The sequence below is a fragment of the Mya arenaria genome, chromosome 3 (assembly GCF_026914265.1).
Source record: "Mya arenaria isolate MELC-2E11 chromosome 3, ASM2691426v1".
Classification (NCBI taxonomy): domain Eukaryota; kingdom Metazoa; phylum Mollusca; class Bivalvia; order Myida; family Myidae; genus Mya; species Mya arenaria.
In genome coordinates, this window is record NC_069124.1 from 77,787,829 (window position 1) to 77,806,369 (window position 18,541).

Genomic DNA, 18,541 nt, shown 5'->3' on the forward strand with positions numbered 1-18,541 from the left:
TTTGGTTTGATAAAATATTTGAACTTGTAATATTGAACCATTTTCTTTTGATTGGATTGTGGCTTTCTGATTTTTAGCTCGACTATTGGAAGAATAGGCGGGCTATACTACTCGCCCCGGCGTCGGTGTCGGCGTCGGCATCCGGTTAAAGTTTTAGGGCAAGTTGGGATTTTCACTTATAAGTCCAATACCCTTCATTCAATTGACTTAATACTTCACACAGATGTTCAGGGCCATCACATGATGAGGTTAGATAACGCCATATTATTCTTTACACAGATTATGGCCCATGATTGACTATGGAACTTAGGTTAAAGTTTAAGGGCAGGTTGGGATATTTATTAATAACTTCTATACCAGGGCTTCTAAAAACCGGCAATTTGCCGGTCTGGACCGATTTTGACCAAGCCAGACCGATTTCAGTTTCAAAAAGTGTAAAAAAAATCGGTCTGAAATTTCCTAATTTTTTTGTAATTTCGGTCCAAAACGACTAAGTCAGTAAGAGATGAAGAAATTGTAATACACAAACATTCATGGGTCATTCACACATTCAAAACTACATCCAATAGGTCATAAAAGTGTCTTTGTTACCATGATACCGATGCGACCAGCTGCTTTTTCCGCTTCGCTGATCACTCTATAGCCTATATGTTAATTAGCAGACGCTTGCAATCGGTCCAATCACATGTTTTGGTATAAGCAGAAGACACAATTAAACAAACTATGTGTTAATTATCTTATTGCAGCTTTCCTGATTAAGTGTTAAAATCGGTCCATATTTTCACATGGCAATATGCTATATCGTCGTCGATCATTACATGATTTCCGTTTGTTGATTACAAAACAGTTAAATTTAAATTGTTATAAAAAACCATTGCTGGTTAAGAACAGCTTTAAAGATAAATGCATGTCATGTAGGATACCAACAGTGATACGCTTGATTAACTACATAGTCTGACAGCTGAGTCCGCCGCTTACGTCATATTTATTCGCAGTAATAAAAAAAATTGTTGTCGATATCACACTTTAAGCTTGTTGCCCCGATTATAAATCTAGATATATACTATTATTCAAGATTATCAGTTGAATGTTGACCCACTAAAGAAGCATTAAGCAAATAAATCATAATACTGTTTCACTTTTTGTCTTCTGACCGCCTCCCGACAGCCACAGTTAATTACGATCGCAGTCTTTCTTGTTAGAAACGCTGCAGAACTCGATGAGAATCTCATTTGAATTAAACTTGTATCAATGACTATTCAAATCGGCTATGCTGGCTCTAGAGCCCTCTTACGAATTGCCACATCGCAAAAAATATTGACAGAAAAGACGTCGAGAAAATGTATGACATTTCTATAAAATCGGACTATTGAACAGGTCTTTCTTTTTTTGAGGGGGGGGGGGGAATCGTCGGCGGGTCCGGACCGATTGAGGTTCGAAAGTTTTAGAAGCCCTGTTCTATACCCTTTGTTCGATTGACTTAATACTTCACACAGTTGTTCAGTCACATAACCCCAAATTATCCTTAATACAAGTTATGGCCCCTGATTGACTTAGATTAAAGTTTTAGGGCAGGTTAAAGTTTTAGGGCAAGTTGTGATTTTCACTTAAAACTCCAAACCCTTCATTTAATTGACTTAATACTTCACACAGTTGTTTAGAGCCATCACATAATGAGGTTAGATAACTCCATGTTATCTTTTGTACAAATAATCGCCCCTGATTGACTTTGGTTAAAGTTTTAGGTAAGTAAAAGTTAAGGGCAAGTTGGGATTTTAATTAAAAAACTTCTATACCATTCATTCAATGCACTTAATAAAATTCAAAATTATTTACGACCATCTTACAACAAAAAACATAACTCCATTTTAACCCTAAATACAAATTATTACCCTTGATTTTTTTTTATATATATTTGTATATTCTTAACCACATTTTCATAATGGGAAATCAAGTTATATGAATGACTTGCGCCATTGTTCGGGCGGGCTGGTGGGAGGGCAGCATCAAAGTCACCTTATGTATCGAATAATTTTAGTTAGGTTTGACATAAAGAGACCAAACTTGGTAATATTACATCGTTATTGTATTCACTTCTAAGTCAAAGCGGCATAGTCGAGCGGCCTGTTTTACGACGGCTCTTGTTGTATTGTGTCTTAATATTTCATATTAATGTAAATTTGCTAATGCTGCATGGACACCTGCAGAATTTATTATGCCCCCGTTTGAAGAAGAGGGGTATATTGCTTTGCACAGGCATGTCGCTATGTCTGTCAGTTGGTCGGTCTGTCCGTCAGTAGACCAAAGCTTGTCCGAGTGATAACTCAACAATTCCTGGACGTATGGTCATCAAACTTGACATGAAGGTTGGGCCTGACCAGTAGATGACCGCTATTGATTTTGGGCTCATGAGGTCAAAGGTCATGGTCACAGTGACCTTTAATGGTAAAATAATTTTAAAGCTTGTCCGAGTGATAACTCAACAATTCCTGGACGTATGGTCATCAAACTTGACATGAAGGTTGGGCCTGACCAGTAGATGACCGCTATTGATTTTGGGCTCATGAGGTCAAAGGTCATGGTCACAGTGACCTTTAATGGTAAAATAATTTTAAAGCTTGTCCGAGTGATAACTCAACATTGCCTAGACCATTGGTCATCAAATTTTATATGGAAGTTGGGCCTGACCAGTAGATGACCGCTATTGGTTTTAGGGGTCATTGGGCCAAAGGTCAAGGTAACTGACTTTGAACGATAAAAGGTTGCCCGAGTGATAACTTAACAATGCCTGCGCCCATGGCCCTCAAACTTGACGTGGAGGTTGGGCCTGACCAGTAGATGACCGCTATTGATTTAAGGGATCAATGGTCAAGGTCACAGTGACCTTGAAAGCAAACTCGACAATTCCTGGACCTATGGTCATCAAACTTGACATGAAGGTATGCCAACCAGTAGATGACCCCTCTTGACTTTGGGGGTCATCAGGTCAAGGTCACAGTAACCTTTAATGCAAAAAAGTTAACAAATCTTCTCCCAGTGATATCTCAACAATGCCTGAATCTATGATCATCAAACTTGACATGTAAGTTGGGCCTGACCAGGAGATGACCCTTATTGATTTTAGGAGTCATTGGGTCAAAGGTCAGGTTCACAGTGACCTTGAATGCGAAAATGTTTCAAGTGATAATTGGACAATGCCTGCACCCATGGCCCTCAAACTTGACATGTAAGTTGGGCCTGACCAGGAGATGACCCTTATTGATTTTAGGAGTTATTGGGTCAAAAGTCAGGTTCACAGTGACCTTGAATGCGAAAATGTTTCAAGTGATAATTGGACAATGCCTGCACCCATGGCCCTCAAACTTGACTTGGAGTTGTGTCTGACCTGTAGATGACCCCTTATGATATAGGGGTCATCGGGTCAAAGGTCAAGGTTACAGTGACCTTGAATGAAAAAAGCTTGTCAAGTTATCACACAGACAAGCTTTTTTCATTCAAGGTCACTGTAACCTTGACCTTTGACCCGATGACCCCTAATATCATAAGGGGTCATCTACAGGTCAGACACAACTCCAAGTGGTCATAACACACTCTATCCTCAAACTTTTAATTGTCATAATCTTAAAAATGCCTCAACGGCATCCAATGTCAGCAACAAATCAGCTGTCATTTCGGTCCATGCATATTTCATTCAATTGTCCATATAATCCTGACAACATGGTGCTCAGGGGGGGCATAATGTTTGACAAACATCTCTTGTTACAATTTAACTTGTATTACTAGATAAATGCTTAATAATAACCTTTATTTATTACTGCTGACATCTTGTTGGTTAGTATCATTAATTATAATCTTATTTGCTTAATATGTTATGAAAGAATGATAAGTGTATGTATATCTTGTGTAGAGGATGAGTTTAAGCCAGGTAAGGATGATGGCAGTGATGATGAAGCCAGCAGTGGTGTCGATGAGGATGACATCACATCGGAGAGCGCATCTGAACCAGACTCACCAATCAAGGTAACATTTTGTATTTGTTTTGTTGTTAACTGCAGGTTATTAAATGATAGAAGGCTGTGGCTAGTTAGAAGCCAGTTGCATTTATGCCAAGCCAGTTTATTGGAAACAGATGATTTTGTCTTTATTAATAAAAAATGTTTAAAAGGTTGCTTTACACTTCAGAGCTGTTTTAAATGTTTCAGCCCATTAGATAAAGAAGATTTGTGAACAATACATGAAATTAGTGGCATTTTGACATAGATGTAAATATGTTGCAGTTACCACAGAAGAGAAAAAGGCCTGAACCCAAACAGACCTGGGGTCCAAAAACAGCAAGAAAACAGGAAGGCTCTAAGACTGCCAAGAAGGCTCTGGCAGGCTTCTCCAAGGATTCATCAGACACAGAAGAGAAGCTGCCCAGCCCAAGTAGCCCTGCCACACCTCGGCCGGTGGAGGCACGGTCTGACACTGCCTCCACCCCACAGGTCTCAACAGCAACCAAATCAAAGCTGGCTGCCTTCACTGCCAGTGATTCTGTAAGTAGTTACAGTGAATCTGCGTTCCCTCAAACAAGCGGTCGTTCGAGAACCGGCGTTCCCTCGAGGTCGGAGCTTGGTCCCGAACTTTTTTCCTTCTATTTTCATATAAAATATACCCACGCTGCATCGAAACTTAATTATGTCGAGCAGTCGAGCAATATCCTTGGTCTCAAGTACACAAATCGTGCACAAAACCTTATGGCTCCCTTGAGGACATAATTTCACACTTTTTCCCGAACGCGTGTTCCAAAATAAACAAACAATTGCTAGGTGTTCGCAAGTTGTAAAAATTGCAATGACAGTTGAAAGGCAATTTGATAAGGTGTGAAAAACCGTTTTTCACTGTTAACGCATGACCGATATTAGTTGATATGGGCATTTGAGATGATAATTATAAGAAGATAATGACGAGAAGTTAACGCTTTAGATGTGGTCAGAAGGTTCTTTGAATTCACTGTCGATGCTGACCGTGATCTTCAGACGCTCTGTGCGCTGTCACGTCACATTACGATTGAAGAGTTTCGCGAAACCGACAAGATGCGCCAATCAACAATCCCTGATTTTGTGAAACTTAAATCTGACTAATACCACTATATGTACTGTCATTCAAATGTTGCTTGCTACGAAAATGTGCTTTTTTGTTAAAATAAACATTTCTATTTATTCATTTATTGTTTTTTCTTTTGCATTTTACATTTAGTTTACATCAACTTTTGAACATATTAGCGATTTCCACAACGCAACACATAATCGGTGTCTTAGTAAACAGTCTGTTTGACGACTTCAGTCTTAAAATACACTGAAAGATATTTCATATCAAACTGGAAAATTGAAAATCGGGTCGTTCGAAACATCAGTTCCCTCGAGGTTTTGGCTCGGTCCCTGGGGACCTTGAGCGATCGCAGATTTACTATACATCAAAAGGCCTGTATTCTAGGACTCTGTGTGGGCCCTCTGCATACGTGTAAGGCATCCACAAAAATCAAACATTCTCTACAATCAATCAATAAAAGAGTACTTGGACTCAACCAGAAAAGCTGACGCTGTGAAAAAGATAGCAAAATTGCTAATTATACAGGGAATTATATACATGTATATTGCATATATTTCTCTGCAATTCACTTAGAATTATTAATTTATGACATTTATTTTAAAATGGCTGTAGATTTATCTCAGTTTTATCTGATTGCAACACTTCAAGTATAAGTACCATGAACTACAAATGCATTGGAAAGTGCCTCATTAAAAACATGAGTTGATATGGAGCACCCAGTGTGCACACCGCTGGAATAACAGCCTTACCGTACGTTTATATCATGAATTGCAGACCGGAAACCTTCATTTCTAGCTCGTCCCATATTGTCATAGCCATGGGGTTGGCGTCACTGGTGTCAACAACAAGCAAAAACCTTTAACCTTTGCCGTTACTAAAAAAATGTTCAAAACATTCAAACGAAACTTGTTCAACATGTCGCCAGAGACAGTGCACACATGTATAGCAAGGCTCATAATTTTGTTCAGCTGTAAAACAACAGATGAGCATTGGCATTCTCTGTGGTGCACTTGTAATCCGAGCTAAAGGTTTTGAGAGGGGGATATTGTTCTTGCATTGTCCATCCATCAAATTTTGTTCTGTCCGGAACCATAGCTTGGTAGGGATTATGTTCAAATAAAGTTCAAATTTGGTCAGAATGTTCCCCTTGTTGAAAGTTTGACCACTTGTAAAAGTGGGTCACATGGGGTCAAAAACTATGTAAATTCTTTGATAAATCGAAAGAGGCAATATATATCCGCTCTAATCTTTAGAAAATCAGATTATTTGCCCTGATTTTCCTAGTTTAATATGAGTATGAACTAGGTCACATGGGGTTGAAAACAAGGTCACTTGTTTATATATTCATTAAGTGGAAAGGTAGTAGCTAGTTTATACTGAAAAAAAGTAAATTTAACATTTCAAATTGCATGATTATCTAAAACACTTGCTTTTGCTCTTTGTTAGGCTAGCCCAGCTGGAGAGAGTGGTATCGTTTACCAGCATCTGAAATATGAGTGGCTCAAGGCAGACAACATCAGGTACATGCATGTACTTATAGCTTAAGTTTAGCTTGAAGTATACATGTACATTGAAATCAGGTAGTTGTGTAATTGTCACAATACCAGCACAAATATGCTTTGTGCATCAGGTTGAATTAGAACCCACGACCCTTTAATTTTTAGATGGACAGTACAATACTTAAAGCTAGCACAATAGCAAGACAGAAATAGGGCTGCTATATATATCTAATTACTTAATTAAATTGATACATTATCTAGTGTTTAAATTGAGGCAAAATCTAGGGGACCATTGTTAAAATAGTTTTTACCTTTTTGCTTCTTTCAAGAGATGCCAAGAAGAGGGTGAAGACAGATGAAGATTACGACCCCAGAACTCTATACATACCAGACGGTGAAAGGACAAAGTTCACTCCTGTGAGTTGCTGGTTCAATGTTTTGTAGTGAAATGTGATTACAATACAATCAAGGCACAGGCATTGCATATTTTAGTCTTGGGCTTGACTTCGTTTGACTAAAAGCATTACTTCAACATGGACATAAAAAGTACTTGAATTTAGGCTGCTGGATGAAAAGCCCTTAAATTTGCAAAAAATCCTTAAAACTAATTTTTATTTTGCTTTGAAAAGTGCTTGTATTTTGAAAAATAGTCCTTAAATTTCCTTTCCTGCTCAAATGAAGTGTCTTAATAAAAACGTCCATTTCTACATTAAATCTGTGTCTGAGTGTGACAATATGGACATGGTACAGGTTTTAAACTCCCGTGGTCCAGTTTACACTGGTTCAGTCTATTTCCGTTTCCTGTATCTTTTTTCTGTAAAGGTCGCTGAAAATGGTGTTTTCAACATCAAGAGGCTTTTTGCTTATCATTGGCTGTTTAACCTCCAAACTGAAATCAAAACAATGTGTTATCCTTGTATAAAAGTTATTGACATCAGTTCAATGGGTGAAAATGCCCTAAAATCTGATGTCAAGTGGGAAAAACAGAAGATAAATCTGCCTACACAGTACCACCAGTTATACCATGAAAATCGATTAAAGGTCCTTGAAATCTCCTTGCATGTTTTGCCAGTCTGGCTGTATGAACCCTGTTCTACACATATTTACCAATATATGCCCTATTCCAGGCGATGAGGCAATGGTGGGAGATTAAAAGCCAGCACTTTGACACTGTCCTTTTCTTCAAGGTAAGTCCACTTGTATTTTATAAAGATGTTGTCAACCTTACACTTCTTCCATTATAGACCTACAGGATTGTATGTTTTGCTTGATTTCATGTATATTTTTTTTTTTTCAGATGGGAAAATTTTATGAGTTGTTTCATATGGATGCGGCAATTGGTGTTAAGGAGCTAGGACTGATATTTATGAAGGTAAATGTGGGCATGTCTTATTATGTACAATAATTAGTTTGTGACCAAATACCTGACTTTGTAAATTAGGGCCCTTTGTTGACAGTTTGCAACTCTCGCAACAACTGTCAATTAATTTATTAGGGTCAATTGTGTGGGATTAGAGTGACTGTAAATTTTCGTCTTGGAAATGTGCCAGATCTGATACTTACGTCTGTTTAATCGTGTATTTGGTAAAAAAATTTTTTATTTTTTTCGAGGACTCAAGTAATGATTTGGTACTCAGGTACTTGGTTGATTGATCGAGAACTCGGGTAATCCTTGTCATCCCTAGTATATTGTAATCATTAGGTGCAATTATTACATAAAATTTGACTCAAAATGTGTTCTAAAGTGCTATCAAAATGGCCTAGAATGCTTGAAATGAAGCGCTCAGTTTCAAAATTTTATGGGGAAGCAATGCACTAAAACCATCTTAGCTGGCCTGTTCACATTCTGTTAGGGACAGCTCAACCAGAACCCTGGACATTTACATGTAGTTATATAAATCTTGCATCAGTATCTTTCTTTAACCGAACTCATTATCAAAACTTTGATTGTTAACTTTACAACAACAGTTTTATCCGGTACTCAACACCACAGGGTAATTGGCAGTTTACATCCCATACATGTTTTTTTACAGGGAGACTATGCCCATTCTGGTTTCCCAGAGATAGCATATGGTCGCTATGCGGACACGTTGGTGCAGAGGGGGTATCGAGTGGCTCGTATAGAACAGACAGAGACCCCTGATATGATGACAGAGAGGTGTAAAAACAGTGAGTAGCAGTTGGATAACAAGGGCTTTGGTGGAACAGTTTTAATGATGTCATTCTATATTTTCAGTGCAGAAGTCATAATCCAATTTAAAATATTGATAATAATTTGAGGTGAGCAATTACTTTGATCTTTCATTTGATTTTTGTAACAAAGAAAATGCTACAAAAATAATATCTAAGATCGAAGTAGTTGCTTACTGCGAATTATTATCAATATTCTAAATAGAATTATGACTCTGCACTAAATATATGGAATGACATTTGTATAAAGGTTACATACATCATTAATTTTTAGCTTGACTATTCGAAGAATAAGGAGAGCTATACTACCCTGGCGTCGGCGTCACACCTTGGTTAAGGTTTTTCATGTAAGCACCTTTAAGTCATTATTTTAGTAAATACATCATTTATTGCATTGGAACTATGGATATATATTCCCAACTATCTAACCCACTAAATTAATGAAGTTAGATAACACTTACTTGAATATAATGCAATTAATGGGCCTTTATTAATTGACTTAGAAATTCTGGTTAAGGTTTTGCATGTAAGCACAAGTAGGTTAATATCTCAGCAACTGCTTGATGTATTGCATTGAGACTTTATACAATGGTACTCAACCCTCGAACCAGCCAAGCTACTTGAATAACCAAGTTAGATAACTGTTTTTTGCACTTAGAAATTCTGATTAAAATTTTGCATGTAACCACATTTATGTTAAAATCTCAGCAAATACATCATGTATTGTATTTCAATCAAGTCTGTTTTCATTAAGGTCTGATTTTTTTTATTTTACACATATCTTTGCAGGCATCATTCTAATCTTATTTTACAGTGATCCATGCATGTTTCGCCAAAACTTTTCAATCCTTGCACTGAAAAGCAGCGGAATAGTCGAGCGCGCTGTCTCTGTGAAAGCTCTTGTTATTGTGTATTATAAATCGGAATAATTGTGACTAGAAATTATCATAAGTATCAACATTGTACTGCAGTGTCGAAGGCTCCAACCAAGTATGACAAGGTGGTTAATAGGGAGGTGTGTAGAATTACGACGAGGGGCACGAAGACGTTCAGCTTCCTGTCTGGGGAGTGCACGGACTCACACTCCACATACCTGCTCGCTCTCACAGAGAAGGTATGCAATATACTAGTATTTCAAGAAACGTTTAAATATATCCCAAATTAAAAGTTTCCATAACAAAACATAAAATCAGCTATTTCTCTGAAGTTTTATAAGAAAAAGGGCCAGTATGTTCCTTGCTCTGACATTTTCATCCATTATGTGTCTTCTATTATAAAAGTTGTGTTTTTGAAAATGAAATGTCAGATTGGGTAACAAATTGTTTATCTGATCACTGCTAATACAGTAAATATTCCTTGTTTATTAAGATTGACTTGTATGTGCAAAGTGTCAGATAATTTTTTAAATAAAGAGTCTTGTACTCTTGGGTTTTGTTCATTAAGGGTGTAATGGCAATTAAAGAGTACTGGCACATTGAATTATATGTATATGCATGTTATATACATACACTATAGAGTTGATCCTTAACACAGAACTTGATTGATTCAAAACTTCACACAGTGCTAACTTCCCTTTGCATTATAAAACACTTAAGTCAAGACAGATCACTGAGTAGGAGGCTGGAGGACTTCCAATGGCCATCTTCAATTTGGTCAACGCGGTTGTTCCCAGAACAGTCGTAAAATTGATAGATTTGTCGGATGCAAAACAGATGTGGTTTTATTTAGAAATCTACACATTTTAAAGCATGTTTTTGCCAATTATGACCCATTTCTGTTGATGTTGTTATTCATATTTCAGGAACAGGGCACAGAGGGTAGCAGTATGTATGGTGTGTGTTTTGTGGACACATCCATAGGAAAATTTCATGTAAGAAACCTACAGTACAGTTGATAAAATATTTTATGACATAAAGAGACTTCATAGATTTGGACGAATACATAAATTTTATAATTTATTCATTACTGCAATTAGTAAAATAAGTAGTATCTGTATTCGGATTACAGATAGGTCAGTTCAGCGATGACCGGCACTGCTCACGACTGAGAACCCTCCTGGCTCATTACCCACCAGTTCAGGTATTAGTTCCTTTATAAAGAACTTTGGTAGAAATTTGGATCTGTGTATCATTTTGGGATAAACATCTTTCTTTGAAATAAATAAATAATTCATATGATTTTAAATCAGTAAGACTGAACGGTGTCAAAACAATTTATATATATATATATATATATATTCATCCTAGATCCTGTATGAGCGAGGTCGACTGACAGCCCGCACCCAGCAGATGATCAGTGCCACGTTGCCCTCGGTGATGAAGGAAGGGTTGAACCCGCGCACAGAGTTCTGGGATAGCTCCAAGACACTAAAGGTCCTCTCAGAAGAGACCTACTTCAAGCCTGAGGGAGAGGACTTCCAGTGGCCGCCAGCCATAAAGGACATGCTATCTGATAGTAAGTGCCCAGATATACTAAAAGATACCATAATGCTTTCTCTATTTTGAAAAAAGAAACTAGACAAAACCTCATAGCTTACACGTGTAATAGAAATTCTGTTAGGTTTAAGATATAATGAAAATGAGTCAGGTTTATATGTTTATGCAGATGTATGTAATTAGCATTTACTTATTCTTTACAGGTGATGCCCTTGGATGTTCAGCTGCAGATGAATACAGCCTTGCAGTAAGCTCCCTTGGAGGACTCACTTGGTATATTTATCCATTAAGATTTTGCTTTGTTTGAGGTATTTGTTGTACAAATAAGCTTTCTGTTTTAATCATGCCATTGTAGTATTTATTTCTGTTTTTTATTTCACCTAAAATCCGATGTTTTATGACCTATTTTGCAATATTTCAAGAGCAAAATAGCTAGTTATATTTTATTTGTCGGTTAGATTTTTACAAACTCTTTCTTTACTTTCACCTTCATTAAAAATGTCTTCAAAATAGTATAGGGTCACCAGGCAACCCATAATTGTTCATGGGATATCTTATCAGTGTTAGTTTTGAAGTTTCAACTTGTCTCGTCTTCATACTTTGAACTGCTGTCTAAATTTGATATTCCAATTTTGCTTAAATTCTGATGGCTATGTAAAGAGTCTTTAACGTCTTTGATTAAATGTTTTAAGCAAAACAATAGTCCTGCTAAACAGCTCTATCTAATCAAGGTACCTCCAATATTGTTTGCTGGATGAGGAGCTACTGTCAATGCGGAACTTTGATGTTTACCGGCCCCTGGACAATGAGAGGTCAGCCCTATCGCCAAGTCCAAATCAAGGGCAGAATCTGCCAGAGTTCACAGGGCGACACATGGTGCTTGACGGGGTCACTCTGGCCAACCTGGATGTGACAGAGAACAGCAGCACAGGAACTACAGAGGGAACCCTACTGGAGAGGCTCGACACCTGTCATACACCGTTTGGTGAGGAAATTGGGACTTGTGTTTGAGTATTTCAATAACATATGTGGTGATGTTTTTATTTTGTTTACATTATATACATTTTAGAAAAATCCGTTTGAAACAAGAAGTGTACCAATTACTTTTGCCAACCAATTACTATGAAGTATTTTAGTCAACAAGATTCTTACATCGCCAGGCAAACGTCTGTTCCGCCAGTGGTTGTGTGCGCCTCTTTGCAACCCTGCCTCCATCAAAGACAGGCTAGATGCGGTAGAGGATCTGATTGGCTGCCAGGACATCACTGCTGATGTGGCCGACATGATGAAAAAACTCCCAGACCTGGAACGGCTACTAAGCAGGTGATGTCAACATTTCGTATATGAACGATTACCCAAGGAAGTGCAGTGACTTTTTGTCAAATTATTGTTGTCTGTGTTGGTGTCTTTGCGCAAAGTCATGCCATCATGGACATCACATAATGTATTCAGGAGACAATACACACTTGTATAGCAAGGCCCATAACTACAGCTTTAATAAGTGTTGTGTTAGGCCCCATGTCTAACAAAAAACAAACGGAGAAGCGATTGCTTTCACTCCATGGCTTTGTTGTTTTTGTTTCTTTGTTAAATAAATGTTGGGGGGGGGGGGGGTTGAGGTTATGTAGTACAAATAATAATCCATGGTAATACCTGAACATGCTTTCGGTTACTTGCATTATTTTATTAACAATATTTTGTTATATTTCAGAATCCACACACTCGGTACTGCAAAGAGCAAGAAACATCCAGATGCAAGAGCTATCCTTTATGAAGATATTACTTACAGGTAAGAATTTCAAGGTACAGACTGGAAAGCCAAGATGGGGATACAGGAGCTCTTTCACTCTGCAGCCATATTGCCTGTTTTGGTGGCAATATTTCACCAATACTTGATTTACTTTGCCTATTAAATCAGGCTGAGGATATAAATTCAATGAATTTGTAGGTTTCATAAGAACTAAAATTGTTAACAACATGAACAAGGATTTGCCGTATCAGCTTTAGATTTAAGCTATTTTATAGTGAAACTGTCAACAGATTTTTAGATCAGAAAAGAAGACTGAAAAAAAAAGAAATGAAATAATGATATGTACCAATTAGTGTCAGGTGACAAATGTTTGTGACATTTAGTACACTGGTTGTGTTATGTATATTTTAATCACATTGGTAATTAAAGCAAGAGATCAGTGGTTCATTTTGTCTTTAATAGCATAGGTTAGCAAAATGCATTTTATCTATACAAGTTTGTGAATTTCAGTAAAAGGAAGATTGAAGATTTCCTCTCCACATTGGAAGGTTTCAAAATATCTTCAAAAATAGCAAGACGATTCAAGGATGTGGTCGGGAATTTCAAGTAAGGCAGTTAAGTTGTGCTACAGGTACACATTTCTGACATTGTTGATGGTCTAATTTAATATTAATAAAAATATGTTGATCATCATGCCATTGAAAGGTTACAACAAAGAATAGCATTTGAAAAGCTTCAAAAACCAGTCACTTCTCACACCTGACTAAATATGAAATTGAGAATCCTTGAATGAATCATTGTACCAGTGTATCTTAATTCAGGTCTCAAATGTTGGGTCGAACACTGGGTATAGCTGGAAGTACCCCTGATGGCATGTTTCCCGACATTAAGGAACAGCTGGAGTTCTTTGATGTAAGGAGTGGTGTTTGTTAAGCATGTTGTATTACCAAGAATGAAACGGTATTTTGTAGAGTTTAATTATTAATCTTATTATGTTCTTCAATATGTAAACAGCAGGTTCAGCAGAATAAGAACTTAGAAGTAATACAGACATATTTATGCATTTTAAAAAATATTGTAACCTGTGGTTGTTGTGGAATTGAATAAAAGCATCTTTTGTCATGTGTACATGTAGTTCAACATTATTAATAAATCAATAAGTTAATTGCTTTATAAAATTGATGTTGTTTTTGTAAATGTATGTTTTATCTGTATTACAGAATTCCTTTGACCACAATAAAGCAAAGAAGGATGGTGTTATAGTTCCCAGCAAGGGAGTGGATTCGGAGTACGACCGTGCCATTGATGACATGAGGAAGACTGAGAACAACCTGAAGGATTACCTCGACAAACAGAAAACACGCATTGGCTGTAGGGTAAGGGGTTTGTGGTGCTTGTTATAACAGAATGTCAGGGTATTGTTGGCCTGAATTTTAATCTATGAATATCTAAATTTAATTAATGATTGTAAGTATAATGGAAGTTTACTCCTTTGTACACTACCAGCTTTGACATAAGATATTGGGTATATAAATATATATTCAAATTGTGTGCATGTTGCCATAGCCTCAGCCTGCACAGTGATATGTTGAATGAAATAAAACCATTTGTATAGAAAATATTAGATAGTGAGAAAACGTAAAATGTGCTATTTTTCAACCTCAGTCGATCACATATTGGGGTTCAGGGAAGAACCGCTACCAGATGGAGGTGCCAGATAGTTATGTAAAGAATGTTCCCCACCAGTACCAGCTGATGTCATCGAAGAAGGGAACAAAGCGATATCGGACAGGGGACATTGAGGAGATGCTTGAAGAGCTCACTGATGCCGAGGACAGGAAGGATTCGGCACTCAAGGACGTCATGAGGAGAATTTTCTATAACTTTGATAAACAGTGGGTTAACTTCAAAATTCCTTATTTTATGCCCTAACCTTTAGTGGGCACATTAAAATCACACCATCCGTCAGCTTGTCTGTCTGTGTGTCCGGTTCCATTTCTCATGTCCTCACAGTTACTTTATCTTGAATGGACTGATATTAAAATAACTAGCCTAATGTGTTTGACATACCAAGACAATACGTCGTGGCGCAACCAGTGTCCCCACCTTTAAGGTTAAGGTCACACTCAAGGGTTTGTTTACTATGCAATGCTGCTTATTAGGATATAAAGTATAGGTTGTCGCACCCGGGCAGTAACTTTCTTTTGTATGGATAGATTTTAAAGTAACTTACCACATGTTTTTGACATACCAAGAACGACCTGTATCCCTACCTCTAGGATAAATTTGAAACTAGGTCATGTGGTGTCACTAGCACAAATCTTAAGGCCTAGTTTAAGGAATGTTTGTTATGATAATCCCCTGCTGTGAATCTTCTGCTATTTGCACTGGTGTCACAGTAGGGGGCCAGTTTCCTGTGTATTCGTTAATTGGTTGAGGGCCATTTAGGGTACACTTTTATAATAAAACATGCTAAACTGCAAAGCATACTCAGATTGGAGATATGATAAGACAATTAGGAAATAAGATTAAGATCAATTAACAGAAGTTGTGTACAAATACACGGTTTTGGGGGGAATCACTTATAGAAGGATTAAACTAGACCTTTAAACAAAATATTAAGAACAAAATAAAGGCAATATGTCAGGTCCTTTATTTACAAAACTATCAGAATGTTTTCCTTTATAAAATAAATGATGAGTTTGAATCAAGTTGACATGACGTCAGAAACTTGGTCAGCCTTGTATAATGTTCCCCTTTATGTAAGTTTGGTAGACTTTTAAAGTGGAGCACATTGGGTCAAAAACTAGGTCATCAGGTCAAATCTTGTGAAGAAACAGAGGCTCTACATATACTCCAATCTTCATAAAACTTAAGAAGAATTTACCTCAATGATATCCTGGCTAAGTGCAAAACTGGGTTACTAAGTGCAAAACTGGGTCACTTAGTCAAATCTTGGCGACCTGTCGATTGCAAGACCCATGTCCCTACCTCTAAGGTTTGTCCTTCAGTGCATGTTGCTCAAATTCCTTTCTTTATCCACACATTTCATTGCTTTGTTTGCCCTTTCAAAATGACCTTAAATAACTCTTGAGTACCATTTCAGGGGCTTTCATCACTTAAGAGGGACAGCTCTTGCTTAGATTTAGATAATAATTATTTCTTAGCGAGAAAAGGGAGATAGGATTGTGATCACATTTTTAGCTCGACTATTTGAAGAGTAAGGAGGGCTTTACCACTTTCCCCAGCGTCGGCATCCGGTTAAAGTTTTAGGGCAAGTTGGGATTTTGACTCTATAGCTTCAATACCCCTCATTCAATTCACTTAATACTTCAAACTGTTGTTCAGAGCCATCATATAATGAGGTAAGATAACTCCATGATATTATCCTTCATACAAATTATGGCTCCTGATTGACTATGGAACTTAGGTTAAAGTTTTAGGGCAGGTTGGGATATTTAATAATAACTTCTATACCCTTCATTCAGTTGACTTAATACTTCACACAGTTGTTCAGGACCATCACACAATGAGGTTACTTAACTCCATATTATCCTTGATACAAGTTATGGCCCCTGATTGACTCAGGAACCTAGGTTAAAGTTTTAGGGCAGGTTGAGATTTTCACTTATAACTTTAATACCCTTCATTCATTTCACTTAATACTTCACACAGTTGTTCAGGGCCATCACATTATGAGGTTAGATAACTCTATATTATCCTTTATACAAATTATGGCCCTTGATTGACTATGGAATTAGGTTAAAGTTTTAGAGCAAGTTGGGATATTTATTGATAACTTCTATAACCTTCATTCAATGGACTTATTACTTCACACAGTTGTTCAGGACCATCACACAACGAGGTTACATAACTCCATAGTATCCTTAATACAAGTAATGGCCCCTGAATGACTTAGAAACTTCGGTTTAAGTTTGAAGGCAAGTTAAAGTTTTAAGGCAAGTTGGGATTTTAATAAAAAAAACACCTGACAACCATCTTACAATAAGGTCACATAACTCCATTTTCACCCTAAATACAAATAATGGCCCTTGATTTATTTTTCTATAAATTTCTTTTGACAGGCACATTTTTATGCCCCCACAAAGTGGCGGCATATAGGGTTGCCCTTGTCCGTACGTACGTCTGTCTGTCTGTACGTACGTACGTCCCGAAGATTGTTTCCGATCTAATTCTTGAAAACCGTTTGTCCAATCCTCACCAAACTTTAAACACATGTTTGTGACCATAATATCTTGATCAAGTTCCTTAGCCATGGAAATCGCTTTTGTCATTTAGGAGTTACGGCCCTTTATTTGCAAAAAAAGACTTGAAAAATACGTCCCGAAGATTGTTTCCGATCTAATTCTTGAAAACTGTTTGTCCAATCCTCACCAAACTTTAAACACATGTTTGTGACCATAATATCTTGATCAAGTTCGATAGTCATGGAAATCGCTTTAGTCATTTAGGAGTTACGGCCCTTTTTTGCCAAAAATACTTCAAAAATATATGTTTCCAATCTAATTCTTGAAAAGTATGTGTCCAATCCTCACCAAACTTTACATACATGATTGTGACCATAATATCTTGATCAAGTTCGATAGCCATGGAAATCGCTTTAATCATTTAGGAGTTAGGGCCCTTTATTTCCCAACAATACTTAAAAAATATCATCTCGATGTAAATGAGATGTGGATCCAACAAGTTTTTTCCTGCCTGAATGGCGCCATATAACCTATACAGTCTTGCGATGCCGTAAAACCCAACTCAACTCAACTTATCCTATATGTGCAGATTATCCTGAATAATCATTATGGCTTATTTTCTGTGACAAAAAATCGAAGTGGGGGCATCCGTGTCCTATGGACACATTTCTAGTTAAATTCTTAACCAGGTTTTCATAAAGGAAATATTAGAATGACTTGAGTCATTGTTCGGGCAGGCTGGTGGGAGGGCAGCGTCAAAGTCACCTTATGTATCAAATATTTTAGCTAGGTTTCAAATAAAGTGATAAAACTTGGTATATACGAAGAGTTTATGGAGGCCTTCCATGGGAATGCAGTTGAGGCCCCTATGATCAAGGTCAAGGTCAAAGTTACTATTAATAGAAAAATGGTTGGTATTGAATAACTTGTATAATAATAAGTAAGGGTCTACATATTGTGACCAAACTTGGTATATAGGAGGAGTTTATAAAGACCTTTCATGAGATTGTGTTTTGGGCCCGAGAGTTATGGTCTAGGTCAAGGTCACTGTTGCTAAAAATAGAAATATGGTAAGTATTGAATAACTCGAGTAAGGGCTGACATAGTGTGACCAAACTTGGTATATAGGACAAGTTTATGCAGAGCTTTCATTGGATTGCCTTTTGGCCCCCTAGGTTCAAGGTCACTGTTACTAAAAATAGATAACTGTTTGGTACTGAATAACTTTAGTTATGGTTGACATGCTGTGACCAAACTTGATATGTAGGAAGCGTTTATGGAGGACTTCAATGGTATTGTGTTTGGGACCCCTAGGATCAAAGTCACTGCTGCAAAAAAAAAGAAGAAAGCAGTTGAAACTGAATCTCT

At 37.2% G+C, this 18,541-nt stretch overlaps 1 protein-coding gene across 1 annotated transcript in view; it reads left to right on the forward strand.

The window, feature by feature from the left end:
• LOC128228152 (DNA mismatch repair protein Msh6-like) overlaps positions 1-18,541 on the forward strand; it is a 36,131-nt gene that overhangs the window by 9,784 nt on the left and 7,806 nt on the right. Inside the window, exons 6-24 of the mRNA XM_052939299.1 lie at positions 3,908-4,020; positions 4,278-4,535; positions 6,538-6,611; positions 6,920-7,007; positions 7,718-7,777; positions 7,888-7,962; positions 8,624-8,759; positions 9,752-9,894; positions 10,582-10,650; positions 10,788-10,859; positions 11,027-11,234; positions 11,419-11,488; positions 11,947-12,200; positions 12,376-12,538; positions 12,927-13,004; positions 13,476-13,571; positions 13,787-13,877; positions 14,186-14,341; positions 14,631-14,860. Coding sequence (XP_052795259.1) covers positions 3,908-4,020; positions 4,278-4,535; positions 6,538-6,611; positions 6,920-7,007; positions 7,718-7,777; positions 7,888-7,962; positions 8,624-8,759; positions 9,752-9,894; positions 10,582-10,650; positions 10,788-10,859; positions 11,027-11,234; positions 11,419-11,488; positions 11,947-12,200; positions 12,376-12,538; positions 12,927-13,004; positions 13,476-13,571; positions 13,787-13,877; positions 14,186-14,341; positions 14,631-14,860 — 2,434 coding nt within the window. The remainder of the gene's footprint in view (positions 1-3,907; positions 4,021-4,277; positions 4,536-6,537; positions 6,612-6,919; positions 7,008-7,717; positions 7,778-7,887; positions 7,963-8,623; positions 8,760-9,751; positions 9,895-10,581; positions 10,651-10,787; positions 10,860-11,026; positions 11,235-11,418; positions 11,489-11,946; positions 12,201-12,375; positions 12,539-12,926; positions 13,005-13,475; positions 13,572-13,786; positions 13,878-14,185; positions 14,342-14,630; positions 14,861-18,541) is intronic.